This window comes from Nuphar pumila, chromosome 15 (assembly GCF_984573655.1).
Source record: "Nuphar pumila chromosome 15, dmNupPumi1.hap1.1, whole genome shotgun sequence".
Classification (NCBI taxonomy): Eukaryota; Viridiplantae; Streptophyta; class Magnoliopsida; order Nymphaeales; family Nymphaeaceae; genus Nuphar; species Nuphar pumila.
Window position 1 is genome coordinate 30,380,810 of NC_143263.1, and position 25,807 is coordinate 30,406,616.

General features: G+C 38.4%; 1 protein-coding gene across 2 annotated transcripts in view; it reads left to right on the plus strand.

Annotated features, from left to right (window-relative positions):
- The window catches only part of LOC149814991 (haloacid dehalogenase-like hydrolase family protein), a 44,402-nt gene extending 19,322 nt beyond the window's left edge, over positions 1 to 25,080 (plus strand). The window contains exons 8-12 of one of the 2 annotated variants that reach the window (XM_089990131.1): positions 1,947 to 2,018; positions 3,604 to 3,723; positions 3,838 to 3,888; positions 24,105 to 24,293; positions 24,718 to 25,080. In XM_089990131.1, coding sequence (XP_089846257.1) covers positions 1,947 to 2,018; positions 3,604 to 3,723; positions 3,838 to 3,888; positions 24,105 to 24,293; positions 24,718 to 24,885 — 600 coding nt within the window. In that variant the 3' untranslated portion in view covers positions 24,886 to 25,080. The remainder of the gene's footprint in view (positions 1 to 1,946; positions 2,019 to 3,603; positions 3,724 to 3,837; positions 3,889 to 24,104; positions 24,294 to 24,717) is intronic. The other variant, XM_089990132.1, reaches the window with a different exon arrangement.
- The last annotated feature ends 727 nt before the right edge of the window (positions 25,081 to 25,807 follow it).

Here is a 25,807-nt window from a genome sequence, read left to right on the forward strand (position 1 = left end):
GCCCATCACATATACCCAAAGCTTCTTTCTCTTGAGGTTATTCTTCATAGTGGATGTCCATATCATGTAGTTGGAGCCATTTAGCTTAAAGGAGAGATCGATTTTATGATCATGCTCCATTTTAAATGAGAGAGAGAAGAATGTGAAAAGACACATCCACTTGAGTAACCACAAGCACCACGAACACACAAACGCTTTTGGATGCTTTCTCGCGATCACGAACACTTGATGGCCACTTTTCATAAGACCAAGATCACTATGGCTCTAATACCATGTAATGAGACATGCGAAAATATAAATCACAAGGCTTCTAAGGGCATACAAGATTACAAACACAAGGTTCACATGCACAAGTCCACTTATGGGACAATACAAAAGCCAACAATGGCGACACAAAATGTAAAAAATATATGTTATATTGAGCAAATGCTTGAGCTAAAAAGCATTAAGAATAAAGGGGACCAACACCCCTGTTTATACACAAACTAGAGGAGAGAGAGACCAGAGTTACCGGAAGCGCCTAGGTAAGTGGGGAAGCGCGAAACGTCGCGCTTCCGAAACGTGCGGGGAAGTGCCCTTTTTTAATGGGAAGCACACTTCCCTTTAATGGGAAACACGCTTCCCATCACGCTTCCCCCATTTTTTCAAATTTTTTGTATTTTTTATTTATTTTTTTCGCTTTTCCCTCGCTTCCTAGGTCGCTTCCGAGACGATTCTTGATTCGCTCCTAAGTGGTCCCACGCTTCCCGCTTCCTAAAATTTTGAAAGTGCCTCGCTTCCCGCTCCCGCTTCCCGTATCGCTTCCCGCTCCCACTTCCTCAACTGGCAACCATGAGAGAGACCACATGGGAGCTCCCAAATAGAGTCAATGAGAGCTCCCAACGGTCATAAATATATTTATGACCAATGGGGAGTCCCCAACGACTCTATGGTCAAAAGACCAATCTAAATAAAAAAAGAAATAAAAAATAAATATAAGGAAAAAATCTGTTTCTAATGGACAGTCCTATTACGTGATGTAAAAAGACAAAAATGCCCTATAGGACATTACAAAACTGTATATGACAATATATATATGTATATATTATAATATTAACAGTGATAACCTTTGCATGCCTTGATTTCACCTTCTACCATGCACAAACGCACATATGCATGTATGTGCATCAATATTTATCCCTGCAATATCTTGGGGTAGCAAAATTTCAGATATTTTTTGTTTATAAAAGTTCTTGGAAAAGCGTGCATTTTTTTATAGAGAAACAGAAAATAGGAGATATCAGATATGAAATCTAAAAGAAACTAGATTTTAGTAACATTTTATCCTTAGTAATATAAAAAAATACGAAAGTTGTCTCAATATTAGAAAGAATAAGGAATAAGGAAAGGGTATCAAATTTAAATTGCATAAACAAATAAAAATATAAAATTAACTGTTTACCATTAGTATATCATATTTAAATTGCATAAACAAATAGAAATATACAATTAACTGTTTAACATGAAAATATTAATTTTTTAACCATATTTTTAAGTTATTATTGAAATGGAGGTGCTCTTAAAATATCATGATATTTTGCATTTTGAATATTCTTCTTTACTGTATTGAATGATTATTGTGCTAATGTGCCCTTCTCAAAATATTGTGTGTTGACTTGTGTATGTGTGTGTGTTGTACTTGTGTGTGTGTGTGTGAGAGAGAGAGAGAGAGAGAGAGAGAGAGAGAGAGAGAGAGAGAGAGAGAGAGAGAGCACTTCAGCATCTTCAAGGAGAATCTGACACCTTGTACTAGTTCATTTGGGAGAGGTATCAGTATGTCCATGCAAAATGGTTGTGCATTTATGTTATTTTCCTCTTAGGAATTTTATATACTTTCAATATGTTATCTTTTCCTTGATTTTTTCTTCTTTCAAATTCAGCAAAAAAATTTATTTTTACAATTGTAGGGGTTACTAGTTTATGGAGTACAAGGTCGCGAGATTTATAGAAGAAATCTTGATCCAGATGTTTGCAGAGAGGTATGATGGTAGAGAGAATCAACCATGTCCATTTTGTTATTTGCTTTCTCAGTTTTACACACCTCTTTTTTTCACCTCGAGGTTGTAAATGGCATGTGCCACCTGTCTTATTATATCATTTTTATCTGAGCAGGAAAGAGAAAAATGAAAAAAACAGTTGAAATGAAAACAAAACAATGCTGTGGTCATATATATTAAATCGTAAATGAAATTCTACTATTATTTTATGCCTAATGATTTTCAGGCTTGAGGTCTTCTCCAGTATTACTAACTACGACAGTTAGTAATTGATGTACACTTCCAAGAGTCTCAAATGTCTAGAAATCCTTGATTTATTGATATCCTGTAATCGTGAACCAAAACTCATCGGGAAACAAAAATATACTAATATACGACAACTGGTCAGCCTGCGAGCATAATTGAAACCTCTGCTAAATGTTCCAAACTTCAACTTTTTTTTTGGGATGGCATTCCAAACATAAAGTTTGTAGCAGAGTTTTGGTTCAAAATCAGTTGCAACTTATATTTGTGACTGAAATGCTTCCCAAATTTCATTCCATGATTATAAACTATTCCAGCTGCTTGTGATGAGTGTTTGATTCAAGGTCACCAAACTAGGAAGTGGAAGCAGAAAACAAAACAAGAAGGGGAAGCGAGAACCGACGTATTTTAAAATTCATAAAAAGCCGGAAGCGATGAATAAAAAATAAAGTGATATGAGATCAAACGGGAAGGGAATAAAATCTAAAATAAAAATGACTATTCTTAAATTTCATGATTTTGTAGTGTAAGAATTAAATTCTCCTCAAAATTTAAACATGATGGTTACCAATCTAGATAAAGTACATGGGAATTGAGTGAGATGTGTGAAAGGAAGCACATGAAAAACATGAAAAGAAGCGTGCGAGAAGCACGTAGAAAGCATGTAGGGAAGCATGTGAGAAACGTATGCAAAGCATGGGAGAAGCGTGAGAAAATCGAGATTCCCATCAAGTTTCGGAAGCGAGGAGTATTGCGCTTCCGAGCGAGTTTTTGGAAGTGCACTTCCCACCTATCTATGAAGTTTCTGTAACCTTGGTTTCAACACTTAGCTCTTTCCTTTTAGTGATTTTAAAATTATTATTTGTAATTTGTCATACTCACTAACTGCACTTTCTATTTGTTAGCCCAATGTTGCCTCTTGCTTTATGTTACCCTACATCCTTCAGCCACACTTGCTTAGAAAACACTCGTCCTCCCTAGATGATACTCCAGATGCTTATGTGGTTAGGTTATGCAGACATCAATACATGGACCATGTCCTTGATACTTCTTTTCTCAAGAATTTAGAGCTGTTTGTATCTGATTTTCTTCTTTATTATTCTGCAGAGAAATATAATGTATGTATACTTAATCTGTCATATGCTGAACCTCTTCCTTGGTTACCATAAGAAATTTTCAGGCATTTTTTATTCAATTTCTGAAGAATTTAGAGCTGTTTGTATCTGATTTTCTTCTTTATTATTCTGCACAGAAATATTATGTATGTATACTGAATCCGTTACATGCTGAACCTCTTCTTTAGTTATCATAATAATTTTTGCAGGCCTTTTTGTATTCTTTGGAGCACAACATACCTCTTATTGGGTTTAGTCAAGATCGATGTGTAACACTATTTGATGACCCTTTGATTGAATCACTTCATACTGTATATTTTGAGCCAAAGGTAATCTGAAATATGAATATACCCATGTCAGTTTATAAACTTTTTTAATAGATAATAATTTATTTTTTTATTTTACTCTGCTTTTCTTGATATACACCTTTCTTTTTCTTGCAGGCAGAGGTCATGCCTTCAGTGGAACACCTTTTGGCAGCTGTTGACATTCAGGTACATACCAAAGCTTGAAATGTTTTTGTTGTATATATTTCTATAGGGCTCGATCTAACATTAAATCTTGAATCTATTTTAGTTTGTTTTTACACTCATCTATTTCTTGCGATCATAAACAAATGGAGTGTAAGAGGAATAAGCAAAATAGTCTAGGTGTGAAGGAACAATTTGGACATCAGATTTGGGGATAAGCAATGTCTATTGAATTTCCTCTCAGTGATCTTTTCCCTGGCACTGGGACATCCCATTTTTGTAGTCAAGGACTCAAGATTACTTCACCTCCCTCCTGATGGTGTAAAGAGAAAAAAAAGGATCAATAAACAGCCCATAGTGATTCATGAAAGTTTATATTATACTCCACTCTATAGATTAAGGACTGGTGCTATCAGCTCCATCAATGCCTTTCCCTTCACTCCATGGGATTGAGTATGGAATTAGCCTTCTGTTTTGATTAGTACAGAACCAATGTGGAGTATGAAATAGTATGGGTTAGTAGATAATAGTAACTTATTAAAGTGTACAGCCCATCTTTTTTTGTATAGTTAACAGAGAGAAATGCATACTTAAATGACAGTATGATTATGAGGCTTGCTTCAAGCCATGAGAGGCTTTGTGATGTAAGTTAATCTTGTTAAAACCCAGAAAGTGCTCATTGGTTTTTTTTCATGGAAATCGCCATGCAGAAAAGGATTGTGAAAGTTGAGTTGCCAAAGTGACAGGCATTGAGTGAGTAAAAGGGAGATGATTTGAAGTCTGCATGGACGACATTGCCTTCATGAAGTGGTCTTTCTGTGCCCGAACAATGAACTGTGTGTATCTCTTTGCCACCAAGTTGAGAACTTAAGATAATACATGGACAGCTTGTGTAACCATTTGCACTTGGTCCATGCATAGTTTCAACCTATCCTTTTTTTCTCATGGCTGGATGGAAGCTTGAGGTTCAGAGGGGAAGCTGTTGTAACTTCCCCATTTGTCAGCGGGGTGCTGATGAATAATCAGGACTGACATGATTGGATGGTGATAACACTGCTTCAGGAGATGGATCAGCTATTGAAAAAATATTTTGTGGGTTTAAAGCAAATAGTTGCAGAATGCTTCCCCTCTGCACAATTTTAGTAAGCACTTTTCCAACGCTATTAATCAACTCTCCATTATAAATATAATGTAGCAGAAATCCCTTCTGATTCAGTCCTCACTACCAACAGATGACCGGATTATTTTTTTCCATGCTGGTGCTGCTGGAAATTTTGCACCTGTTTTAGAGTCCCTATCTCTGCTTCCCTCTCACCAAGATTTTTCCTCAGAAAGTAAATATTTTTAAATCTGCATCACTAACACATTGGTAGATTAACGGGATTTTGAGTTAAAAGCAGAGTTACCGGAAGCTTCTTAGGTAGCTGGTAAGCTCGCTTCCCGGAAACTCGCTTTAGAAGCGCGATACTCCTCGCTTCCGAAACTTCATGGGAATCTCGATTCCCCCACGCTTCTTCTATGCTTCTCACACACATGGTCTATGCTTCCTATATGTTTTTCTCACATTTTTTATCATGTTTTTCATGTATTTTCTCTCACGCTTTCACTCACTTTTCATGTACTTTCTTTAAATTAGTAACCATCTTTGTTAGATTTTAACAAAAATTTAACTCTTTTACTGAAAAATCACGAAATATAAGAGTGATCAATTTTATTTTAGTTTTTATTTGTTTCTTGTTCGATTCCTATTCAATTACCATATTGCTTCATTTTTTTTAATAATTTTCTTTTAAATTGATACTTCGCTTCCCGGTTTTTATAAATTTTAAAATGCTTCACTTCTCGCTTCCGCTTCCCGTATCGTTTCCTGCTCCCGCTTCCTAGTTTGGCAACCTTGGTTAAAATAATATATTTAATCTTCTAGCTGCTGCACAAACTACCTAAACATGTCTGGCTGAAAAAATTTCTTGCAAATTTTCATCACTATTGGCGTATTTAAGATAGCTATAGTATCTCAAGAAGCACTACATTGGACGTCCACAAGTAATAAATTAAAGGTTCTGCTATTATGCATCTTTGTATTTTTATGACATATGTAACCGCGACATGCCATTTGGGCGGGCGTACCCGTGTCGACACGGGTGCGGGTACCGGATGCAGTGTGGGTACGCCGCGGGTCGGGTCGGGTCTAATTCAGACCCAAAAGCTCGAAAAAAATTCCCCCTCCCCCCGAAACCCTCAGCTCTCTCTGGTCTCGCTCCCGGAACCCTCGTCTTCCCCCTTCTCTCTCTCTCTCTCATTTTCTCCCCTCTCGATTTTCCTCTCTCTCTCTCATTCCCCTTTCTTTGGTTTGGAAAACAAGAGGGAAAACCAAAGAGAGGAAAATAAGGATAGGGGAAAGACGAAAGGAGGAATATATATATATATATATATATATATATATATATATATATATATATATATAGAGAGAGAGAGAGAGAGAGAGAGAGAGAGAGAGAGAGAGGTGTACCTTGTGAAAATGTCTTCAAAGAGACAATGTGCACAAAAGCGCAAACTCCTCAGAGTGATGTGCACAAGGGCACAAGAAGAACACTTGAATAAGTGTGCTCAAAGGCACATAAGAAATCACAAATGCACAAAGGCATAAAAATAAGGAATCTTTATTGAATAATTGAAGAGCTTTTGCTTAAAGCTTGTGGAATACAAAGATGTTCACCCTTATTTATAATACAAAAAGGAGACCTTGCAGGGGCTCCATATAGACGCTGGAGGGGCTCCAACATCTATATGGTGCCCCCTCAATGGCTCAAAAATGGAAAAAGAAAAAAAAGAAAAAAAGAAAAGAAAAAGGAAAAAATACAAAGAAAAATACATACATATTCCAAAGGGAATATGCGTAAAATAGAAAATGACAGTTCTACCCTTATAGGGTATTCCAAGATATATATATATATATATATATATATATATATATATATATATATATATATATATATATATATATATAGGATACATTTTAACATCCCTCCTCAAACTTACGGTATGATGACAAAAAGTTTGCCAAGAAGAAAATTGAATCCAGGGGAACAAAGCGCCTTAGTGAAAAAATCCGCCAGTTGGTATTATGATGTTACATACGGTAGATCAATGACATTCTTTAGATATTCTTCTCTAACATAGTGGCAGTCCATCTCGATATGCTTCGTGCGCTTATGAAATGTGTGATTCTTTGCAATATATATTGCACTTTTGTTGTCACAACATAGCTTTGTAGGTCCTTGAATACGAACCCTCATATCTTTCAATAACCGTCGAATTCAAAAAATTTTCATGGTTGTAGTTGTCATGGCCCTGTACTCAGATTCTATAAAAGACATGGACACCTTTTGTTGTTTCTTGCATCTCAAAGAAAGCAAAGATTCACCTAAAAAGATACAAAAACCAGTGGTGGAGTGACGGTTCTTTGGGTCACCTCTCCAATCAGAGTCAGTATACAACAACAACAACAACTACGCCTTCATCCCAAAACCATTGGGGTCAGCGATATGAACCAAAACAGAAATTCATTTGGGGTCTTCCACATGAATCCTTTTCCTCCAATCATTTCTATCCAATGCCATGTCCTCGGTGAGGTTCAAAGCATTCATATCTTTTCCTATCATCTCCATCCAAGTCACCTCTCCAATCAGAGTCAGTATAAGCCATCAAATTTAATTCAGAAGATGAAGATAGAAATACTCCCTTATTTATGGACCCCTTCACATATTTGATAATTCGAAGAATGGCACTCATGTGAAATGATGTAGGGGCATGTTGAAATTGGCTTGCAACATGCACTACATCAATGAACCAACTAGTTGCCTGTAAGGAGTAGGATCTTCTAGAAGAATCCCACAACGTATAGAAGTCTCGTAGGGATGTTGCAGTATTTGACTTTTACCAGACCTAATATAGTTTATGTTGTCAATCAGGTATCTCAGTTTATGCATGCTCCAACAGGTGATATGGCAGTTGTGAAGCGTATTCTACGCTATTTGAAAGGAATTATAGGAGACGGACTTGTTTACCACAAAAACGATAACCTACATACAGGACATGAACTCATCACTTATACATATGCAAATTGAGCAGGGGGTCCAGATGAGAGACGATCTGTCTCTGGATACTGTATATACATTGAACACAATTTAGTATCTTGGAGCAGTAAAAAACAAAAGGCAGTGGCACGATCGAGTACAGAGGCAGAATACAGGTCGATGGCCGCAGGCACGGCAGAAGTTACATGGATTAGACACTTATTGAGTGATCTTGGGGAGACAATTATTCGATCATTTATTCTATGCGACAATCAAAGCGCAATCAATATTGCATGCAACCCTATTCAACATAGCAGAACGAAGCATATCAAGATTGATCAACATTTTATATGGCAGAAAGTTGAGATGAAAGAGATAGAAGTATGTCATGTTCGAACAGAAGATCAAGTGGCAAACTTGTTTACCAAGGGGTTAACAGGACGTCAATTTTGGCTATTGAAGAGCAAGTTGTACATGCTCCAAAACCACGTACAACTTGAGGGAGGGTGTTAAAATATAGTATGCGTAAGGATCTGGATCCAGATCCATACGCACGTTAAATAAAACACACACAATGTTGTTTCATCAGTGGCATTTCTGTAATATCGTCCTATTGTATACTTGCTTTTATTTTATAAGGATTAGGGCTTGGAGGTCGTGCGTGCTTGAGCCGCCCCAGCCATTGTGCATCTCTCTCTCCCTCTCTGCTTTTCTGTTTTCTATGCAGATTGGACTACGGTAGAGCCAGTGTTGTGAAAAGCGTTGAGGCGTAGCGAGGTGCTCCACCAAAAACCGAGGCGAGGTGTAAAGCGTAAGCCTCAAAATTTTTTTTGAAAACTTTTAAAAAATATCTAAAAATAAAAATAAATAAAAATAGAAATCGGTGTTATCAAAGAATTTCCTGTGATTATTCCTAGTATGGAATGAGTCAATCATCCACATTGGTATCTTATTGAACAAAAATGCTGATATTGTTCCTCCATTGATCAAGAATTTCGATCTTTATGCACCCAATTTTTTTTTTAAAAGTCTAGCCAATATAAACAGTCACATGTAAACGATAAATTTTTCACTGCAATCACATCAAAATAGAAAGTAAAAAAGTAAAAGCATAGTCATAGTTTTTATTCCTAATTTAAGTTCTATTAGCATCAAGTATGCTTCTTCACTTGCGAGAAATAAGTTGCATGCACTCAAAAAACTTATCACCTCAAGACATCTGCCACGGAAAGCTTGTCCCCTTCAAATGGAGCCATTTTGTCTGCTAGTGAGCCATCATAAAACTTCATAATAATGCAAATCTGCTCATACAAGTATTTATATCAAACACCAATTTGTCAAACTTGTGGCAAAAAAAAGTGATAACGTTGTAATTTGTGGAATTATTTGAACTAGCACTCCATCAAGCAAAACTCACCTTTCCACTTTTGACTGAGACACCATGCAGAAAACAGACATCTTTCAGTGCTTGGCATTTTGAGAACACGTCTTCAAATCTAAGCATGAAAGCCTGCATTTGATCTTCTTTAATGGAATTCAACATTTTCACAGCCACTTCATGATACTTATCATAATCTTCTATAGACTGATGAAGTGTTGCTATCCAGACATCACCAAGAGGACCTCTCCCAATCTTGTGTGTGGAGAATATTACTGGAGTCAACAAGAGCCGACACACACACACACACACAGAGGTCGGCTGAGAAAGAACGTAAAACTTGTATATCGATTAGGGCTAATCTCTATGTTAAATAGAGAGAGGCCATTATAAAGAAATTACATACAAGTCCCTTATTAAACACGAAATAACAAATAGCCTACTTTTAAGAAAACTTAAACTTAAAACCTCTTTAATCTCAACACTCCCCCTCAAGCTGGAGCATAGATATCAATCATGCTCAGCTTGTCATAGCATTTTGAGAAATTTGGTCTAGCAAGCGGCTTTGTAAACATATCTGCAACTTGGTCCTCCGGTTTTAGATATTTTGTAGTGATATGACCAGCTTGAACAATATCTCTTATATAGTGGCAATCAACCTCAATATGCTTTGTCCTCTCATGAAAAACAGGATTGTTCGCTATATATGTGGCAGCCTTGTTATCACACATCATAGTCATAGGAGAGGAAACCTTCACCTGAAGATAATTTAGAACCGTATGATAATTTAGAACCGTATGAACCTACATTAATTCAGCAGTTGTTTGGGCCATAGCCCTATATTCTGATTCTGCATTCGACCTAGCAACCACATTTTGCTTCTTACTTCTCCATGAAATTAGGTTATCTCCCAAAAAGACACAAAATCCTGTGGTAGATTTTCTATCTACTACAGATCTTGCATAGTCAGCATCAGAGTAAGCCACTATCTCCAGAGTTCCACCTTTCTTGAATAATAACCCTTTTCCAACAGAAGATTTTAAATACCTGAGAATCATTATAGCTGCATTCCAGTGTACCTCAGTTGGTTTGTCCATAAATTGGCTAACTTTGCTTACTGCTAAAGCAATATCAAGCCTAGTCACAGTTATATATAGTAACTTACCTACTAGTGAGCGATAGCTTTTGCTATCAACCGGTTTCGACCCTTCTTCAAACAACTGAACTTTATGATCCATGGGAATATTTGTTGGTTTAGCTCCCTAACATTCCAGTTTCCTTTAATAAGTCAAGAACATACTTCCGTTGAGACAAAACCATCCCTTCACGGTTCCTGGCAACTTCTATACCCAGAAAATATCTAACTGAACCAAGGTCTTTTGTAACAAAGTGTTTTTGAAGATGAGCCTTTGTAGCTTCAATATCTTTAATATCATCTCCTGTAAGAATGATGTCATCCACATATACCACCATAACAACTATGCCTGAGTTAGTTTTCTTGATAAATAATGTATGATCTGCCGCTGACCTATTAAAGTCAAAACTTGACATCACCTCAAACAACTTTTGAAACCATGCACGCGGACTTTGTTTCAAGCCATATATCACCTTTCTCAATCTACACACCTTCTAACACTCCCCCTCAACCTCGAATTCAGGAGGTTGTTGCATATAAACTGTCTCAGATAGATCCCCATATAGAAATGCATTTTTCACGTCTAATTGACACAAACTCCAACCATGATGAACAACTACTGAGAGAACAAGACGAATGGTGCCCATCCGTGCAACAGGAGAAAAAGTTTCAAAAAAATCAATACCATAAGTCTGAGTATACCCTTTTGCTACTAATCTGGCCTTGTACCTTTCAATAGAACCAGCCGATTTGTACTTTATGTTATATACCCATTTGCATCCAACAATGTCAGCATCCACTGGGGAATCAACTATATCCCATGTATGTTGAGACAATAAAGCATCCATTTCTTCTTGCATAGCCAGCTTCCACCGGTTATCTAGCTCTGCCTGTTGATAGTTCAAAGGAATAGTTTCAGCAGATAAGGCTGAAATAAAAGTTTTCACCTGATTTCCAATTCTAACATCAGAGACAAAATAAGATATGGGATATAAGGTACATTGTCGTGTCCCCTTTCGTAGAGCGATAGGCCTGTTATCATCATCATGAAGATCACTGTTGTCAGTAGTACTTACCTCAGGAGAAGAAGTGGATGAAGACCCTTGCAGAAGTGGAGCTCTACGCACATATACCAATGGAGGATTATGAAATCGTGAAGAGGACGTAGTTTGGTTCGGTAATGAGGACACAGATTCCAAAGGAAAAGGAGGTATAGGTAATGAAAAAGACTCAGTTGGATCAACTTGCAGCGGGAAACCGGTACTAAAGTAATATGGAATGGATTCCAAAAAAGATACATCCGCACTGACATACTCTCGGCGAGAAATAGGATCATAACATCGATGTCCCTTTTGATTTTTTGGATAACCTATAAATATGCATTTTGTAGCTTGAGCAACTAATTTATCACGGTCAGTGCCAAGTTTGTGTACAAAACAAACACATCCAAATATTTTTGGTGAGAAAGAAAATAGTGGGGCATTAGATTTTAGGATATGTAATGGAATTTGATCACCCACAGAAGATGAAGGCATGCGGTTGATCAGATAACAAGCAGTGCTAATCGCATCACCCCAATATAAAGCAGGAACATTAGATTGAATCATAAGGGTTCGGGCAACATCAAGCAGGTGCCGGTGTTTGCGCTCAGCCACCCCATTTTGTTGAGATGAATAGGCACATGTAGTTTGGGGTTGAATGTCATGATCTTGGTAAAATTGTAACAGAATTTTTTATTTAAACTCAAGAGCATTATCAGTGCGAACAATCTTGCCAACAGATTCAAACTGAGTTTTTATTTCAAGAATTAAGGATTTGATAATACTTGGAACTTCAGATCGTTCTTTTATTAAAAAGACCCGCGACAACTTAGAAAAATCATCACCAATAACAAGATAATATCGACATTGAGTCCTAGTAGGAATCTTACTAGGACCCCATACATATGCATGAAGAAGTTCAAAAACTTTAAGGGAACGAACTTCGATGATGCTTGCCCAACTGACATGCTTCACACTGAAATGATGTAGTAGAAGGAATTTGAGGAAAGACATAACGAAGCTTTGACAATGAAGGATGACCAAGACGACGATGCCACTGAACAGGACTGGATGAATGTTCCACTGCAGCATAAACATTACCCACTGAATGGTGTAGGTAGTAGACTCCATTATCTTCATAGCCTCTACCAATCTTCTTCCCCGTCAGCAAATCCTGAAAATGACAACCCATCGGATCAAATATCACTCTTCAGTTTAGTTCTTTGGTAAGACAACTAACAGAGAGTAAACTTTGAGGAAAATTGGGTGGCTTATTCTCAATTTTGCTTATTTTTCCTTTGTTCTGCAAATTAAACCAGCAATCAGCTTTCAGATGTCCTCTTTTTTTACATAAGAAGCAAGTGGGCACTCTCCTCTGATTCCCTGCATTAAAAACACCTGAACTATTAGGTGAAGGCAAAATACCACGTCCTCCCTGCCCAAAACGTCCTCGGCCCCTTTCTTTTTGATTGCCTCCATACCCTCGTCCAAAGCCTACAGAAGTGTCCATGGCCAAAACTGAGTGAGAACGGGCTGATTCATTTCCTTCTACCCTTTGTTTCATAATCATCTCATGCTGGAGAAGTTTCACCTGAATATCGTCAAAGTTGGGCAAGTGGGGAAGACATGACAAAGCTGTGGTGAACATGTCAAAATCAGGGCCCAATCTATTAAGAAGTTGTACTTTATCTGAAATAACACTTCCAATAACAGCCAATTGGTCAGTGATACTCTTCATGCGGCCTATGTATTCCATAACTGTCATTGAGCCTTTCTTCAAACTCTAAAACTCATTTTTCAAGTACATAACTCGACCTTCTGATATCTGAGAGAGCTTACTTCATAGTTCTGCTGCAGTGCAATCTGTTAGAATTTCACCTGCACCTGCATTAAGAGAGAAAACAGAGAAAGAGAGAGAGACGAGAAGAGAAAACCGAAAAGGGGCTTCTGCGGCTGTCACGATTTCTGTATATCAGAAATCGTGACCTAATGCATTGTATAAAACACTTAAGTGTACATGGGTCGGGTCGGGTCTAATATAATATCCGAACCCAACCCAGAAAAAAAAAATACATTTAAGTTTAAGTTTTACAATGAACTCGGGTCTGGTATAGGATTCAGACCCGAACCCAAAACAATATACACTTTTCACCCCCCTCAAGTTGAGCATGGTTGTGAACCATACACAACTTGCCTTTGAGCGTCCAAAAACGATCTTTTGTTAATCCTTTCGTAAATAGGTCCACAACTTGTTGTTCAGTATTGACGAACTCAGGCTCAATCTCTTTTTTTTCAACTTTCATTCTCACAAAGTGTTGATCAATCTCAATGTGTTTAGCACGACTGTGATGTACTGGATTAAATGACATGTTAATAACACTTTGGTTGTCACATAGCAAGGTAGTGTGGGAGATCTTTTCTCCTACTTCAGTCAGTAGATGTCTGATCCATGTGACTTCGGCAGTGGCAGCAGCCATAGATCTGTATTCAACCTCAGTACTTGATCTAGCGATAGCTTTTTGTTTTCTATTGCTCCAAGAGACTAAATTTCTTCCAATGAAGGCACAATATCCTGATGTAGATCTTCGTTCATCAGGATCCCCAGCCCAGTCTGCATCACAATATACAGTGAGTCTATGCTCATCTTTTCCATATGACTGTGGTGAGTATGTCAATCCATCCCCAATAGTCCCTTTCAAATATCTAAGGATCCTCTTGACAACTTCCATATGTCCAGTACGTGGCGCATGCATAAATTGAGATACTTGATTAACTGAATAAACAATATCTGGTCTAGTGAAGGTCAGATACTGTAACATTCCTATTATGCTTCGATACCTAGTGGGATCATCACACAAATCTCCATCATGAGCACTAAGTTTTTGATGCAGCACACTCGGAGTTCCCAGAGGTTTGCAGTCTTTCATACCTGCCTTGCGGAGAACATCTACGGTGTACTTGTGCTGTGTGAGTGTCAAGCCATGAGTTTGATTATTAACTTCTACACCAAGAAAATAGCGTAGAGTTCAAAGATCTTTCATTTTGAACCTCTGACCTAGTAAGTTTTTCACTTCTTGGATGTGAACCATAGAGTTTCCTGTGATAACAATATCATCAACATAAATTAATAACAGAGTGGTCACAGTCTGGCTTCTAAAAAAGAACAATGAGTGGTCCAGCATGGAACGCGAAAATCCATGTTTCTGAATCTCTAGTGAGAATCTATCAAACCAAGAGCGAGATGCTTGTTTCAAACCATATATAGCTCTCTTTAACCTGCACACATGGGTTTTACAATTTTGTTCTTGATATCCAGGGGGTTGCTCCATATACACTTCCTCCTTCAAGTCCCCATGCAAGAAGGCATTCTTTACATCAAGCTGACTCAACTTCCACCCATGTTCAACAGCCAGAGAGATAATAATCTGAATTGTTCTCATTCTTACAATCGGACTAAAAGTCTCATCATAGTCTTGCCCTGCTTCTTGAGTGAATCCTTTTGCTACGAGCCTTGCCTTGTATCGCTCAATAGTTTCATCTGGCTTGTACTTTATCTTGTAGACCCATTTACATCCAACAACATTTTTGTCAGGCGGTCTGGGAACGACTTCCCAAGTTCCACATTCATGCAAAGCTTGCATTTCATCATTCATAGCTTCTACCCACTTGATAGAAGTGGCTGCCTGGTAGTACATAGTGGGTTCATCTTCTTTATTGAGAGCAGTTAAAAACAACTGAAGATCCAAGGAGAAGTTGTTATAGCTGACCCACCTGTCAATGGGATGTCGTATGCGGCTTGATTTTCTGATCTCAGGAGTGTGAGAAAGGGTCAGATTGTTGACTGAAGCATGATCTGAATGGCTTGATGTCATCGGTCTCTGTCTGGAATAGACAATGCCTTTGTATCTACCAGGTATTTTTTCTAAATTCTGTGACCCCGACGTCTCAGTGTTTTCAGACATCTCTTCTTCTTGCTGCACGCAATCTGGTGAACATGCTTCGCTGGCGCTAGCAAAAAGTTCTGAACTCAACCAAGGATAGTAAACTTCAGTTGGTATATTGGTTGCATCAGCTTTGTCATCGAAATTTTGCTCATCAAAGACAACATTTCTTGAGATTCTGATGCGTTTGTTGGTGGGATCATATCACCTATATATGACTGCGTATCCCACAAACCTACACTTTTGGGCCTTGTCTTGAAACTTGTTTCTTAGGGACCGATCAACATGCACATAGCAAACACATCCAAAAACACGCAGATCATGATAACTAGGATGAGTTTCAAAGAGACAGTGATAAGGAGACTTGTTTTCCAGAATGATCATTGGCAATCTATTTATCACATGCACGGCAGAATGAAAGGCTTTTGTCCATAGGTTGGTGGGAAGATTGCTGTCATGAAGCATACTCATGGCACTTTCAACGATATGTCTATGTTTTCGTTCAGCAATCCCATTTTGTTGAGGAGTGTTAGGGCAGGACACCCTTCTTCCTATTTCGTTATCTCGAAGAAAAGAAATAAAGTCATGGGATGAAAATTCCCCACCTCCATCACATTGGAAAAACTGAATGGACTCAGAAAATTGGTTTTTGACCAAGGAAACGAAATTTTGAAACAAAGAGAAGACTTCTGACTTATTTTTTATGAAATATATCCAAGTGTATCGAGAATAGCTATCAACAAAGATTAGATAATATCTGCTTCCAGACCCAGAGACAATTGGGGCGGGTCCCCACACATCAGAACAAATGATCTCAAAAGGTTTTGAAGCTCTCTTATTAATTGAATTGAAAGGCAATACATGACTCTTGCACAAAAGGCAACTGGAACATTTATGACTACTCTCATCCCCTTTAAGACTTTCTTTTAGAATGAGATTATTAGAAACAAGTTTCTCAATAAAATGACTCCCACAATGTCCTAACCTACTATGCCATAAGGATGGCTTATTGCATTCAGAGATACTAAAAACACTAGCAGAAGAGGAGGAACATGACTCTGATGAAGACTTCGAAACCAGGTGAGAAGGGCGAACATCACGACATGGAGCTTCTTCAAAGACATACATGTTGCCTCGTCTCTTTCTTTCAGCGAATGTTTCCCTCGTGCGTAGGTCCTTGACCTGCACAGAGAAGGGAGTGAATTCAACTGAAGCATTATTATCATCAATAAGTTTAGAGACGGAGACAATATTTTTCTTAATGTCAGGAGCATGAAGAACGTCAGAAAGAGTAAGAGTGGAATGTGACATGGGGATAACAGTCTTTCCAACATGGGAAACAGGATGGTGGGATCCATCTCCAGTGACAATCTTACTTTTTCCAAAATAAGGAATAGGATTAGAAATTTTACCTGCATCGCCTGTCATATGAGTCGCTGCCCCGGAATCGACAAACCAAGTGCCTTCATCATTCTGCTTCAATTTTAACTCTGACAAGGCAGATATCAGCAAATCTTTAATCTCTCCACTGTCTCTGGTATTTGTGAACCTTCTCTTGATTTCTGTCTGTGGACTCTTTTCTTTATTCTCTGGATTATGCCAACAGTTCGCCCTGATATGTCCCTTTTTGTTACAAAAGAAGCAAGTAGGGATGGATCTTGTTCCCTGCGCATGAGTAAACGCGTTTGGAGTGGGAAGCAAACCACGCCCTCCGTGTCCACTTCGCCCTTGTCCTCCTCGTCCTCTACCATAGGTCACTCCTGTAGCAAAAACTTTTTGAGAATTTGAATGATTATGAGTTTCTTAAGAGAATCCCTTCAGAGTCATTTCATATTGGATCAATTTGGCTCGTAGCTCATCAAAGGTAGGAAAAACAGGGAGACACAATAGTGAAGTGACTATCATGTTGTAGTCAGATCCCAATCCACTCAGGGTTTGTTGCACCATGTCACTGTCACTAACGGCACACCCTATAACTGCAAGTTGATCTGTAATGGTCTTCATCTTGTTCAAATATTCCATGATGGTCATGGAATCTTTCCTTAACAACTGAAATTCTCTTTTTAAAAAAACTACTCTTGCTTGAGAAACCTGCGAATACGTCTGAACCAGTCGTTCCCAGAGTTGTAGAGCTGTACAATTGTCAGGAATGGCAAGTAGGATCTCTTGAGACAGGGTGGATGTGATGTATGCAACAACTGACTGGTCTTTTCTTTCCCAATTGAGGAATTCAGCATTTTTGACATACACGATTGAACTCACCCCTTTGTCATCTTTTTCTTCTCTCGGGCTAAATTCTGGTGGAACTGAAGTGGTTCCATCCAAGTGACCTAAGAGGCCTTGACTCCTTATGAAAGGAATAATCTGCCTCTTCCAGATCAAGAAATTTGAGGTATTCAACTTCTCAGAAACAAGTTGGTTGAGAAAACTTGAGGAAAGATTTGATTGAGGATGGTAGGGATCCATAGAGAATAAGAATCAACAGACAAAAAATCAACCTTCTCCCAATAAAGAATTCTCTTTTTTTTTTGCTGTCAGAGAATCGTAGTCTCTTGAAATCAGAATATTAAGAAACTTTGGTCCTTTCTGTGCACCAAAAAAAACTTGCGTGAAAAATAATCACACGTTAAGAAACCCCTCCTTTGACTGTTTCAGCAAAGGGAAATCAGGAATGATAAGGTGCAGCTGAGCACAGGGAATCAAAGGGAAGCACTATAACATCCGAATATGCAGAGATATTTTGGAAAAGACAGAATGAAAAGAGAATCAAACGATTAATAGGAAAAATTTAATATTTTACGTGAATCAGTTCACGAATTCACGTGAAGAGACGTTAACCCACGATCTGGGAGAAGACCGATCCTTCACGTGAACCAGTTCACGTGAAACGTAGTCAATCTACGATCTGGATTCACGTGGATAGAGGGCCCGTGAATCACAGATTCACAAAAATGTAACTCACGTGAGGTGTGAGTACACAGGGAGATTCAGAAAGGGGGAAAGAAAAGAGGCCAAAGGGAAAGAAGGACAGAAAGAGAATGAGAAGGGGAAAACCTCAAAATTTTTTGATCGTGGTCACGAGCCAGAGTTCCTTTTTGCCTCTAGAAGGATCTACGCTCTGATACCATGTTAGAATTTCACCTGCACCTGCATTAAGAGAGAAAACAGAGAAAGAGAGGGAGAGAGAGAGAGACGAGAAGAGAAAACCGAAAAGGGGCTTCTGCGGCTGTCACGATTTCTGTATATCAGAAATCGTGAACTAATGCATTGTATAAAACACTTAAGTGTACATGGGTCGGGTCGGGTCTAATATAATATCCGAACCCAACCCATAAAAAAAAATACATTTAAGTTTAAGTTTTACAATGAACTCGGGTCTGGTATAGGATCCAGACCCGAACCCGAAACAATATACACTTTTTCACAATCATCTAAAAGAGTCGCCAACACTTCTTGAGAGAGTGTTGACGTAATATAAGCAACCAAAGACTGATCCCGCTTTTTCCAAGCTGTACTCTGGATTTTTAATAGATTTGGTAAGGTGTCACCCTTCTCATCATTGGTTTCCTGCAAAATAAGCCGTGATGGTACAGGAACAGAACCATCCAGATGTTCATCGAGATCCTGACTTCGTATAAACGGAAGTATTTGTCTCTTCCATGTCAAGAAATTAGAATGAGAGTTTTTCTGTAACAAGCTGATTTAAGAAATTTGCAGAGGGACCGGATGACGAAAAGGAATCCATATTGATGAAACAACGAATAAGCAAATATGTCCGAAGAAAAGAAACGAACTGATTTGAGATCACTTAATCAATCAACAGAGCTTCAATAAAACATGTACTTGTGCAACCAATATGTGAAAGGAAACCCCTTTTTTTTTCTTTTTTTTGGGGGTGGGGTGGGGGGGTTATAGGCTGCCTATAGATGTTGCGCAGATAAGCACAAAACTGGTTTTACGGCTAATTGAAAAGCACACAAATACAAGTTCGGGAATGATATAAGAGTGACTAACGTTCAACAATATATAAAAGGAAAATATGGAATACAAAGGCAACAATTCAGACTAGTGTAAGTTGTAGATTAAAAGGAAAATCACAACTTGGGTGAGGGTTATCTGATATAACTTATTGACTTAGGGACAAAAGACAGATAACGTTAAGTTAAAGAAAACAGAATAGAGGAACGATAATGACGTACAACAAAAGAAAAAGAATTAAGGGGGACTTACGACAAAGGTTTAAGAAAAGAATATCGAGGGCTGTGCGTGATGCTTTGAATCGAAGGAAAAGAGGGCCAGAAACTTTACCGACAGGGATTTAAAAGACAATATGATAGGAAACGAAGATCTCGTTAAACGATTCTCTGGTAGGGTTCTGCAACCTCGCTTTGATACCATATGAGATGTCTTGAGAAGGCTCTACCGCAGTCCAATCTGCACAGAAAACAGAAAAGCTGAGAGATAGGGAGAGAGAGAGCTGCACAATGGCTGGGGCGGCTCAAGCACACATGACCTCCAAGCCCTAATCCTTATAAAATAAAAGCAAGTATACAATAGGACGATATTACAGAAATGCCATTAATGAAACAGCATTGTGCGTGTTTTATTTAACGTGCGTATGGATCTGGATCCAGATCCATACACATACTATATTTTAACAGTGGGGGGCTTAAATAGGTGGGAGAGGCTGCCTTAGTGTTGCCAAATAGCAACACCAAGCATGCTGCGTGTAATGCCATCACACAACAAGTGTTAAGTAAATCTTAACACTGTTAAAATTTGCAAAACCATGGGCCAAAACATGGTGCAATTTGGTGTTAGGATAAGATCCAGATCCAATCACAGCAGACCCAACCAGACCTAGTCTGGTTGGGTTTTGTTTTGTTTAGTTCTTTAGTTAGGGTCTAGTTATTCTATCTAGATCCTTTACTTTCTATAAAAAAACTTTATATTATATATATATATATATATATATATATATATATATATATATATATATATATATATATAGTTGACTGAGCTTGGTCAACAATGAGGGTATGGACAAATATGATCCTAAGGTCGCTACGAACCTCAAAATCTACTAAAAATTACTATTATGCCCTTGGAACTTGCCGAGTATGTTTCGAATGAATTTCAACTCTGATTTTGACAAAATCAAAACCATTCATCTTAGGAATTTGATACGAATGCTTTCGTGTGTTCAAAAATTATAAAATAAACTCTAAAAATTATGATTTTCTCTTCGGTGTTGTCGGACATGTTCAGGACTTGTACAAACTCGGATTTTGAAGAAATCACTTTTGTTCTTTTCAAAATTTCAATGCAGACGCAACTACACATTCAAATTACATAAAATAGGATATTAAAAATATCCAAAACTTTAGACATTTATATTTAGCCAGAATTTTCAAAAAATCATCGAGTATTACATCCTACCGCTTTAAAGAAAAATTATTCTCGAAGTTTGATCATTCTTAAGAGTTGTTTGAATAAATTGAGTTATGAGCTACTCGAGGTCAACGTGAAGGTGCTTACCCAATAAGTATCAGCCTACATACATGAACTTTAAAAAATGACCAAGACAACGCACAATGAGTCCCTGCGGTTAGGCAAAATCTTATATATGATTTTATTGATTCGTTGTTAGACAAAAATATTGCACTCTTATGCGATCGGGTTACACTACATTTCAAAAGGCTTAACCTACGGCTAGTTAGGTATCCCATGCCTACTCGTTATCGTCCATTGGTTCTGCTATGATGACATTAACATGGCCTACCTCCTCCTTGAGTTGTTGTTGCTGTTGAGATGTTCTAGCATTTCGCTTCTGCCAGTTTGCTGCCTTTTTGCGACAATTTCGTGCATAGTGGCCCATTTTGTCATAATAGAGACACCTTCCAATGTCTCGGGAGCACGACCGTCCCAGGTGCTAGTAGTTGCACTTTGGGCATCTCATGCTTGGTTGTTGGGGCTGGGTTCTTCCTGTTGCTTCGGCTTCTTGGCTTGTGAGCCACGCTTTTCTTCTTCAAATCTCTTCTTCTTAGGCCAGCTCTTCTGACCTTCGAATGGTGGTACCGATTTGTTTGACTGGTGTTTCTATGATTCTTCCTAATCATCTTGAAGTATAGTGGTCACTTCAATGGCCTTGTCCAGTGTTTCTGGCCCACAGGTGAGAACTTTAGTTCGGAAGGCTAGTTTTAAACCTCAAACAAACTTCATTGCCCTATCTTCTTCGATAGTAAAAACATGAGTACAATACTTCTCAAGGTTCTTAAACCTTATGATGTATTCTAATAGGGTTAGTCCTCCTTGCTGCAAGTCGAGGGATTCCCGCATCTTACGGCTCCTCTCGTACTTCAGAAAGTAAGCGGCATAAAATACTGTGACGAACTGGTCCCACAATACCGACCTGCTATGGAACTTGACCTCTAAGGTGGTTGCCCACCAATGTTCAGCGTCATCATGCAAACAATAGGCCCCAAAATCTACCTTCGTATCCTCGGAGACGGCCAGTACGCAGAAGATATTTTTCATCTCTCGAATTCAGGTTTCAACTGCCTCGGGATCTGTTTTTCCCGTTAAAGTTGGAGGATCCAGCTTTAAGAATTTCCCATATGTGGTCCATCCAGGGTTGCGGTATGCCTCTATAGAAATTGCTAGCAGGTAATTCAAAAAACGGTATGCAAATTTAGGTTTAATTTTGGAATAGATCTAACACTAAATCATGGTTATTTTCAAAATTTTATATCCCTTTAATACTAAGACAAGTTTCATTTGTGGTTGAAACATAAGAGACTCTTGAATTATATGACATTCAGAGAAAAGATTTGTTTAGGGTCATATGAAAAGATGCATCAGATTTTAAAAGCCAATGAAACATACCCAGAGGAAATTACCGCCCCGATAAAAGAAGATCCCTTAAGTAAAGGTTGAAGAGCTTTCAAAAGTTGTTGAAGTGACATATTTTCGATAGGTGTAACTCCATTATCATTGGCCATCTTGGATTCTTTTGATGTTCCCACCATGGCTACTTTTTCAACCTTTTTCTCATCTTTCTTTTTGAGTTTGGAACAATAGGGTTTAATATGTCCTGGTTCGTTGCAACGATGACATATGATCTTTTTCCCTTCATGTTTATTGCTTTGTTTGTTGAAGTGGGGCGGTTTGTATGTCTTGGTGTGGGAACCCAGTCTAGATATGGCTAGAACAGAGTTTCCCCCACTCTTTGGTTGACTAAAATTCTTCAACCTATTCTCTTCCGTAGTTAACTCCAATGTCTCATTGATGGATGGAATGCTTCCTCTATGCAACAATGAAGCGTTCACTTCATCAAGTTCCGATCGAAGTCCATTGATGAATTCGAAAAAATGTTTCGCCTTTGTTTGATTTTGATGGTGTTCAATATCAAGAGAGAAATGTGATCCAACACTGATGCTCGTTCCAAAGTTGAGAGGAGACACCATAGTATTCTCTCAGGGTCATCTCTCCTTATTGCATGGTGTGCACCTTATTTTGAAAGTGACATATATGGGTGATATCTCTTAGGGAAAACATTCTTTTGAGGAATTCCGATGTTGATTAGCTTAATCAAATTTGACAAGATTTGAGCATACAAAGATTTTCACACTATTGATAAGCCAAGTCATAACTTTTGAATGCCCCATCCTTCACTCCTATTTTTTCTCGTATTCTGCAATAACCTTGTTCTTTTCATTCCCTTGTAGTTGCATGGTCTTGCCATTCTCTATTTTTATGAGAATTAGTTGATGTTCATTTTCGGAGCCATCAACCAATCTCCACAAACCTTTTCCATATATGTGCTATTTCATAGAGTTAAACCACATCACATAATTGGAAGAGTTGAGTTTGTAAGGGAGGAAGTTGATTATTCCTTGTCATCCATGTCCATGAGAAAAGAGGGTGAAAGAAAAGAAAAGCGAGAAAGGATGAAGGAAGAAGGAGATGAACACAAGCACGAGATCATCACATGCACCCGAACTTTTTGAGCAACATGATCACACGAGCACTCCGGCCACGGAAATCAAGGCATGCACAGTCACGATCACACGAGCACCACAAGGATCAAGAGCCTATATGCTCTGATACCATGTAATGAAATGATTTATAAGAAAACAAAACCTCAAATGCCACTTATCGGCAAGAGCACAAGTGCAACAAAGCACTCACAAATATCTCACAAGAGAGAACTCAAAATTAAACATAATAATTTTATTAATATGAAAAAGCATCAAGAAGAAGCTTAACAATACAAGGAACTTTGTCCCATTTATATACAACAGGCTAGAGAACTAGCTCCTAACAGCTAGAATAGCTAGCTGTTAGGCAGCTCTAACCGCTAGCTAGCTGACCTAGCTAAATGACAAAAATGCCCCTTAAAGGGGCAAAGAAAATACAAAAAGAAAACAAAAAGAAAAAAATTACATATATGACCTAGCATTCTAATATATATAGAGTGCATTTTTTAACAGTAAGTTCATACTTCATGGCAAGATTAATGTTATCAAAATTCTGATTATTCTAGGTCAATATTCTGGGTACCTCCCAGAATCTAGAGCCTTCCCATGTATATGTGCATTGCTTTTTGAGCATCAATTTTTGAAGAAAGGGATGTAATGTTCTCATTTATCTTTTCTTTTGGATTTGCAGAAATTGCTTTTCTATGGCACCACTGAGAGTGTGGCCATGGCTTTGCGGCCGCATTGGTCAGAAGCTGTACAAGGGCGAGCTCGTGTTGTTCAGGCACAGGCTGATATGCTGGAGATTGTTCCACCTGGGACTTCAAAGGGTGAGGGAGTGTGCATGCTGCTGGGCCATCTTGGTGCTACAGAAAATGAGGTAAGAGAACCATGGTAAATGGCCTCCGGTGCCATCTATGTGTTTATAATTGCTGCTGAGTTGGCCGTTGAAATCAAGTCTTATTCACCTGGAAACTGATCAGTGCTGCATCAGTTTAAATTGTTGAAAATGCATTATATATTTGAGAGGACTGAGTTAAGTTAACTCAAGTTGGTTGGAGTTGCCATGTTCTGAGTTGGATTCTTGGATCTCCAAACGGTGGTAAACTTGTTGCAGTTTGGCTGATTTTATTGCATATTTTTTCCAATTAAAAGATTGCTCCTCTGACTTCACGACAAGTCTTCAACCTTGAAGTTGTTCAGTTTTTTGGGCCAGCCTGCCCTTAAGATTGGCAGGACTGGAGCTCCTCCTTTTATATTTTAGATGTTTGTTTTCTCTTGACCCCAATTTTGTATCTGTTAAGGTCATGGCGATAGGTGACGGTGAAAATGATATTGAAATGCTGAAACTTGCTTCGCTGGGGATTGTGCTTGAAAATGGCGTGGACAAAGCGAAAGCAGTTGCTGATGTGACCGCTGCTAGCAATGATGATGATGGAGTGGCAGACGCCATTTACCGGTATGCATTCTGATGCCAAGTCCAGCCAGAAGACATTGTGTTGTACTCCGAATATTCAGCCTAGGGTTCTTGGCACAGCTTCCTTAATTTAATTCACCCCCGCCCACCTCCAAAATAAAGAATAATAGATGATAGTTTATCAAATTGTAAAATTCATTAAGACGTCAATTATTTTACCAACAAGGAGGAAAAGAAATTTTTCAAGGAATTCCATGTTCATGCAAAAGTAATGTGTGTGTGTGTGTTGTGGATATATTGTGCCACAAGCCTACGTGCCTTCCATGAACAAAGCACTCACAAAGAGCCTCAAATGGTTCCAACCAGTTCTTCCAAGGGACCATCCACTAGACTCGCCTGAAGTTCAAAGCATATTCCAAATTCCAAGTCATATTCATAGGGAAGCCGTCTTTTGTGTGCTGCTGTGGGGCTGTGGGACCCATGCGTTTCTGTGGAAACTCCCTTCTTTCCGCGGTGTGCAAACGGGCCCTAATAGGGAGCTTATGGACCTCAGAAAACTCAAAAAGGAGAGGGGGATTGTCTTACCAAATATTTCTAGAGCTCTTTTAAATGAAACAGAAGGCACAGCATGCATTCATAAATTTTGAGTATCATTTTATTTGTAGGTACCACTTCCACAGTGAATCCCTTCAAGAGGTAAAAAAAGGCATAATAACTTATCATAATAGTTTTTTATTCTTGGTTAGAAAGAATGACAGTTACTATTAACATGAGCAGAGTTGTCGGTTTAAATTCAATGCATTAAAAAAAGTTTGGACAACCACCATTTGGGTCATTGTGCTTATCTCAAGACTTTTGACACAATTAATTAGTTGCAACTGTTTGTATTGAATATTTAACAGTATTTCAACCATATTTACTAGTAGCTCCTCTACCGCCTGGGAAGAAAGAAGCTGATTTTCCATGTAAATACTGGC